Source organism: Hibiscus syriacus, unplaced genomic scaffold (genome assembly GCF_006381635.1).
Source record: "Hibiscus syriacus cultivar Baekdansim isolate YM2019G1 unplaced genomic scaffold, ASM638163v2 tig00000973_pilon, whole genome shotgun sequence".
In the NCBI taxonomy this organism is placed as follows: domain Eukaryota; kingdom Viridiplantae; phylum Streptophyta; class Magnoliopsida; order Malvales; family Malvaceae; genus Hibiscus; species Hibiscus syriacus.
Window position 1 is genome coordinate 126,503 of NW_024061839.1, and position 9,967 is coordinate 136,469.

Consider the following 9,967-nt stretch of genomic DNA (forward strand, 5'->3'; position numbering starts at 1 on the left):
AATAAAAAGCTCGTGGAACAGTGATCTGCCTGTACTAGGACTCATGTTCTCTGAGTCTGCATAAACAGGGAAGCGACTAAATGTTTGTGAGACACTTCTTTTCCTTTGGGTAAGCTAAGATTTCATTTATCTGAAAATGTAGAACCTTCAACAAAAGAGTACAACCGTTGAAAGCGGAACATGGGAATTAACTAAAATCTCCTGATATTCCAACAGTGGCTAGGGCCATTATTGACTACCTCTTTACTGATGTGGTTGTAACATCTACCACTTCATAATTTCTGGGATAGATGCAAACGTTTGACCAAATATCATACTGTTTGTGGTACACTTAATGAGGTTAACACCCTCCTAATCCAGTTTTCTCCGTTCACAACGTCAGGATTCGAACCCCTGACATCGCTTAAAGATCTAGAGCCTCCAACTAGTACTTGGTCCTATACTTAACTCTTTGACAAAATTTATCTTATCCAAGCTTCATGCGATTCCATTCGGGCACCATCAAGAAATACACCGAAACCACGCACCAGGGACTCTACCCCTGATGGTTTAAGAAGCAGATCTAGCGGTGCAAGTGGATGGAAAATAAGTTTTTCTCCGGCATCAACAATATCAGGTTCACATTTGAAGTTTTCTGACAACCACAATGTATCCAGCCCAACTCCAGGTGCCAGGAAGCTCTTTACCGAATCCTCTCCTTATCAGGGTGATTAGAATATTACTGTTCCTTTAAGAATGTGCCTATATTTGATAATGCTATTACATAATTTCCAAATCTCTACAGGATCCAGCAAATTCAATTATTTAGTACAGGAGAGATAAATGCATCGGACATATATGTTGAAGGTCATTATTTGTTTTCCTAGTTTAAGCACTCAATAAGTTGCATTGTTACCGAAATTACCATTCAAAGCTTGATTATGACCTCCACCCTCGAGAATCAACAACTTGGAAAGTTAATTCAGAGAATATTAGTTTGAATCATGAGGAACCCACACTAGTCTAGGTGATTCCGAGACACACTTGCACGGTTAGATTTGAATCTGATTACTTAATTTGCAAACAATGCACTTTATATCAGGATCCTTGTTTTATCTCAGTCTTTGTTATCTAATTACATTTTACTTCTGGTAAACTGCCTGTGCTATCATTTATTTTTATTAATAAATAAATAAATAACTTTTCTACAGATTCTCCAGCTGTAGAGTCAAGCTCCCCTTCAACGAATGAAAAACCAGATTGATGCAAATGAGACTAATGCAAATTCATTAATATATCCTTATCAAAGATTGACAGTGTCGTCAACTGAACCAGTTTCAGGCATAGATGTGACCAAAAGAGAGGCACGAGCAGCCTTTTAACAGTACTTCACTTTCAAATAAACAAAGTTTGGTATTTTGCTCTGATGCTGCAAGTTTTGAAACTCAATATGCTGTGCTTTAAAAGTTTGTGCCTCACAATCGGTGAAGCTAAGAACCAAAATTATCGATTTAAATCCGTTTTCCATACCATGATAATCTATTTATCACTAGCTCACTGCTATCGATTTAATCTGCCTATCCTTTGAAATGCATCTGAAACTCGTGGTTGCATTTTCCCGTAGGCATACTTGTCTGAGGAAGTGTTTGCAGAAAAAAAACCGGCATGCCTAAGGGAGAATCTATAAGCTACCTAAATGGAAACAGATCAAGCTCAAGATGGCAGTCCATCTTTTTTGATCCGCGATAGCCCAACAACTTCTGCTTGAGTAAGTCTTTTTTATTAGATGGAATGATTAACCCTTCCTGGCCAGTTATGTTCCAAAAATTACATTTAATCACACTAGTCAGTTCCTGAGCTTAATCTGTAATAGTTTGTTTATGCCTCTTCTGAAAAATCAAAGTAATGAACACTGGTTTGCTATATTTTTTGAAGCCGTATATGGTTGATTCTATGTTGTAGTTTTTGTTACGAAATTGCACCAGGAAACCAGTTATCGAAGTTGTTTTTTTCGACAACGATAATGATACTGTGTTTTTAATGTAAGGCGTGACAAGCTTGGGGTCAGATGTTTGTTTTGATGAAGGTGATCATCAACAAGTTCAATGCTTTTTTGTTTTTTAATTCGAAAACGATATTTAATTCGAGTCCGACAAAATTAGTTAACTGAATAATTATATTTTGAATAAGTCTAATTGGCGTAAGTTCAATATTGAAAACTAATATGTGAATTTCCTCAACTCTTCTATTTGTATAACAATATTATTTAATTTGACTTGTTTTTAAAAATTAAAATATAGTTAAGCGCTAAAATTTAGTGTCCAGAAGAATTATAATATTATTATATACTGTAGCTTAAGAAATATAAATATTATTATTATTATTAATCTTCTACGGTTCTTATACAATTTTGCAAAGCAAAGGATTTATCTATTTAAACTTTATAAATAATGTTTATAGGAACTTGAAACAACTAGCTTGAATAGCTCAGTTGGTTAGAGCGTGTGGCTGTTAACCACAAAGTCGGAGTGAACCCTCCTTCTAGCGCGTTTTGTACTCCGAAAGCATAACAATAGGTATACATGCACTCTGAATTACCCGTATCTTATCTAGAATACAGATTTGATTTAAGCTTTACTTTGATCATATGAAAAAGGATTCATCAGAACAGATTTTTTAGCCTATGCAGGTATAATTTGTATGATGCGACCAATTTCCTTAATTATTAATATTCCTGTGGTTCCATTGCTGAGCCTGAGAGAGATCTAATCTGGGTTTTCATTTGGTAACAATATCAAAGCAATGAAATTGAGTTTAGAAGCTACCCAATTGCATGTGGTATGTGGTTCTTAGGATCTGATTTTCACCAGATTGTCTGCAGAAGAGTTTGTGATCCAAGCCTACGACTCCGGATTCGGAAGCATTTAATGATAGTTAATTATACTCTGAAAGCAAGTAGATAGTTATACAGTCATACTAGTTATATATATGTATATACAGACAATTATGATGGAAGCCCCAATATTAAAGCAATCACCGAACATGAACATCATAAGGAACAAATACAGGGTCTGGGACAATAAGAGGCAATTTATCAATGTACATGAACAGCCTCTTACAATTGTCTCTCAATATTGATGATAATTCAACTACCTCACTCTTCTCCGTGTAAATCCAAAGGTCACCCGAGTTTACCCTTTTGAGACTGTCCCGACAAAACGGGCATGACTGAGATCGGCCGTGCCTGAAATTAACGCGAAAATGAAACAGCACTGGATCACTTACAAAGGAAGAGTGGAACACGAATCATGAACCTATAAGATATTGTAGGCATTAATTATATGCAATAAAACCGGCTATGGTAGCTTCCCTCATGGATAATTCTACTAAAGAAAGAATAAAAAGGTTAATGACTCAAGGACGTACAGCATACACATGGTCATCGATCCACATAACAGTTCAATGAAGTAGTACTCGGAGAACGGAACAACTTACCAATCCCGATAACACTTCAAACACAAAGAGTGACTGCAAGTAGGCAAAACAACCATGCCGTTCATCTCCATGCAGATTCCACACTCTTCTTCTCTTTCCAAGTCAATTTCGGAGAGTTTCCCCCTTTCAGATTCATCCTTCTTTCGGTACCTCATGGTACACACTTCTTTCTGTTTCCTATCTTCCAAACTGGTAATGCCTTGTTGAAGTTGCAACAAAGAAGGAAATATAACCGCTGTTTAAGAAAATCAAACTAGTGAGCCTGATTTCCCTTTAGTGAAGCTTGTACATTGTCAGCACCAACAATTAGAAAGAGAGACCAAGACAGAGAATAAGCATATCAAGTAAAACTTTTGATTTCTCAGAAAACTCACTGACCATAAAATTCTCTGATGCTGGCTTTCCTCTCATAAACTGACATGGTGGTCTTGCCATCCGCGTAAGTCTGCACCAATTCATGACATTGCATCGCAATCGCAAGTATGTATCAGGTAACAGATTAAAATTTTGATACCATAAAGAAAAGAACGGCGAAATAACCTGGGGGGAGTTGGAGGCGTTATGCGAAACAAAATCAAACAACTGGAAGAGATAAAGATAATATCACCAAAAATTGTATGGTGAAAGGAACCATACCATATAAATAAGTATTCGGAGCAAACCAAGAGAACCAGCTAGTTGACAATCACTCCACTGAACAAGAAAAAGGAAAAACTGAGCGGCAGGACTGTAGGAGAGTCGCATTTGAAGACGTGCTCCATCTTTCTCTCTTGGATAATCTAATGCCCTGAAATCGGATACAGGGTTAATAATCAAGTAATGCTATTAATAAAGCAAAAAATAAATGAAAAAAAGGCCGTCACTCCTACTGTGCACTCATAAATTAGCATTGACTGCGGAAATTGGTACTCGATGAGTTTGTTCCTCAGTAGCTACAGGTACAACTAAAGGACAATATTCATTAACTCCATCCATCGTCCAGAAACCAAATTTTTTCATACAAAGAATGTAAGCTTAGATCATATACAAATTACAATCAAGGGATACCCTTCATTCAGAGCTCATTGTTGGGTTGGACAATTTCATTTGTATGTGGCCTTGAGCAAACACAATTGAGAAAACCCCATACGAGGTTTTGACTAAACATTTTAAACCCATTGTCGATGAACAATACATGACATTCTGAATTACAACTGATTAAAAGATGTTTGACACCTTTGGTAACCTATACAGGAATAGGATGTTCAGAACTTCATAATTCGGCTGTGAAACTTTTATTGTCAAACACAAAGCATAAGAAACAATCATCCCCAACAAAGTCAACAACCATAAGAAAAATACATGACCCATAAGTTTTTATTCGAAGTTTGGCCTTTGTTTGAGTATATATTACTCTGTTTCGTTTTAGAAGGGGAATATGGGAAAAAATTTGTTTCAAGTCAAACAGCCAGTATATATATATATATCAAACAGAAAAAAGGAAGAAAATTAAATTAAAAAAAACATAGAGAAAGATGCATACAGAGTATTGGCGTGTTGAATATCAGCTTCGAGCGCTTTCAGTGAATCCTTAAAAGATGACTTTGCCATGAGCGGGTATTTTCCCTGAAAATTATTCCCATCAAACAAACAAGCGCGCGCGCAGAAATCAGGCAGCAAAAGTGAAGCCTCTCAAAAGGACAAAGAAAAATCTTCAGACTCCAAAAAGAAATGGTATTCTTGTAAATTCCAAAATAGCCTCGTAACTAGCGAACTCTGTCAGTTACGACTTTAAGCAAACCGAGAACCAAGAAGGAGGATTACGAAATTACAATATTGTCCCTAATTAGAGCATAATCAGGTACTGGATTTTTTTATATATACTGTCAGTCTTTTTGTGATCCTGAACAGATTGTAAAGGCCAATGACGTGGAAGGAAGAAACAAGATGGAATTCTGAGCCACGCGGTGGGAGACGTGGGAAAATGTTATTGGCTACATCAACTGAATATTGTGTAATTGTCAGTACGGAATCTATTAAACATGGTTGAAGCGCCTAAGGTTTTATAAAACCAAGGTAAATAAAAAGTTTAATATAAAAATAATTATCTAAATTATATTTTTTTTATTTGTATGTTTAAATTATTTTTCGATTAATTTAAATGTATAATGTTATAAAACTTATAATTTTAAGTGTTTCGAATGTAATAGTCAATTTTAAGTGTTTCGAATGTAATAGTCCTTAAAATTTTCATTAGATGACATATAGGAGTGAAGTTAGAAAATTTATTTTGAGTTGTCAACAAAAATTAAAAGAAAAAAATAAATTTTAAAATTTTTATTGTTAAATATTTATTTTAAATGTAGAGTCAATTTCTTTTTAAATAGTGTTAAAATCTTTCTAAAAGAAATGTCATTTTTCTTTTATATTAAATGGGTTAAGATCCACTTATACAGTGTAAAACTCTTTAGATTTTACATAGATCTAAAATTGTGTGATAATAGAAAATAGATGGTTGAGATTGACTTTTTTTTCCAGTAAATATTTTCTTATTTCATATTGTTAATATCAGACATCTATTTTTACTAACCTAACGGTCATAAATCTGTGTAAAACTAAAATAGTTTTACATTATGTAATTAGATCATATCTCATATTATATGGCTTCCTTGCTTGTGTAGAGCAACGAGAAACAAAAATTCCCCATATAAAACTCTCACAATATTATTTTTTGATCTAGGATCATTGCTACAGTGTAAAGGAAAAGACGCTAAGAACGTCGTGCGACTTCAATTTTTAGGGGGAAAACGCATGTATTTCCATGCGTATTTAACTTTCCCAAGGTTAAAGTCGCATAGCAATATTGGAGTCTTTAATTGAGAACTCTATGCATTTCTGAAGTCTTTTGAAGGTACTGTAACAATTGCCCTAATATGAGAAATAATGTTAGATGTGGATTATATTGGTAAATTATTTTTTGAAAGACATTATTTTAGCCATTATCCTCACATATATATAATTCATAGGGACAAAAAAGTATCTTAAAAACTTTTAGGATGTCAATAGACACTATTCAATATATATTGGTTCCATCAACAATGACATGTGTCACATTTCGATAACTTCGAATATTTTAATATAAAGTAAAATATATTATTATATTAAAAATATATTTATTAAAAGTGCATGACATGTGATATTTTTTTAAATATTTGTTTTTTAAACATAATAATATATATATTAAGTTTTTTTTAAATAAAATCTCTAAAATTATTAAAACGTGATAAGTGTCACTCGACAAAATTTAACTAAAATGATAAAATTATTAAATTTGATTTAAATTATTAAATTTATTAGATTTTAAAGTTTAAGGAAATTTTATTTTAAAAAATATTAAATTTGATTAAAATTATTAAAATTATTAAATTTTAAAATTTTAGAAAATTTTAATTAAAAAATAAAAGATTAATTTAACTAAATGATAAAATTCAATCTTAATTTGATTAAGAAAATATCCGAGATCAATTCGATAAAAATTATAAAATTCAAAGGTGTTTTGTGTTTAAATATATTTTTAATCAAGTCATGCACTAATGCTTTTGTTTAATTAATCATTACATTAGGCTATAATGGTGGACGATGCTGAATAATTTAATATATTTTTATAAGGATCGGTTAACTTGATTATATAAATGCATAAAATTTAGTAAGAATAAGAATGCACCATCAAACTTTTATTAAAGAAGCTCATATCAAACACACACAAAAATGTATTTTTGAAACTCCTACAATAATGGCTTAAAAGAAGAAGAAAAAAAAAGAACCTGGGAAAAAATATACATTTTTGTTCAAGAATTTTAGAGGATTTATAAATTTATGCTCTAATATTATATCTTACGTTGATCCTTTATAGAGTGATACTAGTCTTCTTTCTATTTTTTTTCTTTTCGCTTCTTTTACTTTCTCTTTTTTATCCACTATTTTTAAAATAATTTTTTATATATTCAATTTATGCATCAAAATTAATTTCATAAATATTCGGATTTATGTTTGTTTGTTCTCTAAAATTTTCATTCTTTTTATAAATATTTCATTTCAGAAAAAATTTACATATGTTATTTTAAATTATATTTAATATTATATCATCGATAAACAGGCATTTAGTTATTTTATTGATCTGTTCTTTTTGTGGACATTTAAATTGATTTTTTATTTTAATAAATGCTTGATCTGCATATTTATCCAGGCCCCCAAAAGGATAAGGTCAATGAGTCACCCTAAAATCCGCAACCTGGCATGGTTGATATATCTTATATATATATTTAAATATTTTTCAATAATGGTCATATCCCGACAAGAACTAAAAAAGAAACTAAATCGAAAAGTCAGCCTAATTTTTATATATCCAAAATATCTACTAGAACACTTTGATATTTTATAAGTGGTTAGACCTACGAAAATGCTGCTTCAATTGATTCATCTGAAAATAACATCCTTAAATAGCAACCTCTAGAAAAATATGTATCCGAATCATTTGAGCTATTATTTCAATTTAATGTTTCTTTTTATTTTAAAAGATATTTTTGATTTTAAAATAAATAATTACATGTATTAAAAATTGAACTATATTTATTAAAATTCATTTTAAATAAAGAATTATATAAAATAATTGGATTAAATATTCACAACCAAGATAAGATGCTGTATTTTGCGGTGCATTTTGACAGTCGTAGTTTGAAGAAAAAGACGTTTCGTAAAATAATAATTAAAATTCTATGATATTTTGAGTCCAGTTGGTCTCCTGGGCCTCAAACCATTTCAGATAAGATGAGAGTGTAGGTTGATAAAAGTCAAAGCTCATCTCTTTCAAATGTATTCAAACGATCCTCGTTTCTTAATTATCAAAATGGGAACCAAATACTTTTAAAAGACGTCGGGAAAATGGATGATCGGCGACGGCAATGACGCCCTTGAATTGGGGATAGAAACACCAAAACCCCTCTACCCTAGGTGGCGCCACCAGCTAAGCTGCGATTGAAGACGATGATTTGAGTCCCAACTTCACATTAGTACGTTCTAACAACCAAATTTTGAAATTAGTCAGTGTTTTGTAACGATAAATCAAGAATTTAGACGTTTTGATATAAAAAAATATTATAAATGTATACAATAATTCAATCGGTCAATATTTTGTAATGATAAAATAAAAAAAAATTATATAACGCTCATCGAGCATGGATGAACACCGTTAACAATGAGTATTATTAAATTAATTTATAAAACCTTAAATTATAAAGTACTAAACATATATTTATAGACTAGTTAAAAATCTAAAAGTAATTTAATTAAAATATAATATTTATAAAACATTGATTTTAGGGTAAATTATATCATTGACCACCTAATTATTTATCTCTTTTACTTTAACCATTGATTTTTCAATTTTGTCAATCGGGTCACCTAACTATTTAAATCTTGTCGATCAAGCTACCTACCGTTAAATATTAACGGATGATATGACGTGACAGTTAATAAAATTTATATAATTACATATTTAGTCCTCATTACTTACACATTCTATTAATTTGGTCATAACTTTTAATTAATTCAATAAATTTAATCCCCAATTAGATGGTGACATGTGTCATTATATGATTGGATTTTTCTTAATATTCTTATTTAATTTAATAAAATTTTCATCAAATCAAATGGTGTCACGTGTCACCAATTGAATAAATAAAAAATAAATTAAATCGATATCTGATATTGGTGGGTTTAAACCCAAGACGCGAGGAGAGGAAGAAAACACCCCAACGACTGGCCTGCACCATTCAAATGACAAACTTGTCACATCATAATATATATAGTTAAAGATAATAAAAAAGGGAAAATGACCTAATAAGAACTCCAACATGGAATAATTGAATAATACAATAATATGATATATATGCATAAATATTATAATAGATTAATATATAAATGTATTTTATTTATATTCTAAATCATTTTAATGAAAAAATAAAAATAATTTTAATATATTATAATTGAAATATAACAAAGAGTTTCATTGATTTAGAATTCTTTTGATAGTTGAAGACTTTTCGTAATAAGCATTCTAACTTATGCATTGACTTGTTTATATCTTAGTTAGAGTAAGAATATTATATTTTATTATTTATTCATTATATATTTGAAGAAAAATTTAGGGAAAACTTGATTTTACTGAATTAGTCTATTTTAATATAGAATTGTTAAATAAGATAGAATCTGATCAACTTTATAACATTTTAAAATATAAGATATGATACATTTAAGTTCAATACAATTAGAAAAATAAAGACAATTTATTAATTTACAGTATGATACATTTCAATTATAACATATGAAATTCACTTTTATTTTAATTTTGTATTAAATGTTATTTAAAATATAAATAAAACATATTCATTTATTAATCAATTATAATATTTGTTTATATATATTTTATATTTTCATACAATATAATTATTTCATG

The 9,967-nt window shown here is 30.5% G+C and overlaps 1 protein-coding gene across 1 annotated transcript; it reads right to left on the minus strand.

The window, feature by feature from the left end:
• Positions 1 to 2,941: 2,941 nt before the first annotated feature.
• Positions 2,942 to 5,201, minus strand: LOC120118665 (E3 ubiquitin-protein ligase AIRP2-like). The gene is made up of 5 exons (XM_039138681.1): positions 4,997 to 5,201; positions 4,111 to 4,261; positions 3,853 to 3,919; positions 3,475 to 3,709; positions 2,942 to 3,223 (listed from the first exon to the last, which is right to left on the minus strand). The coding sequence occupies exons 1-5, from the start codon at positions 5,062 to 5,064 to the stop codon at positions 3,013 to 3,015; spliced, it is 732 nt and encodes a 243-aa protein (XP_038994612.1). The 5' UTR covers positions 5,065 to 5,201; the 3' UTR covers positions 2,942 to 3,012.
• Positions 5,202 to 9,967: the final 4,766 nt, after the last annotated feature.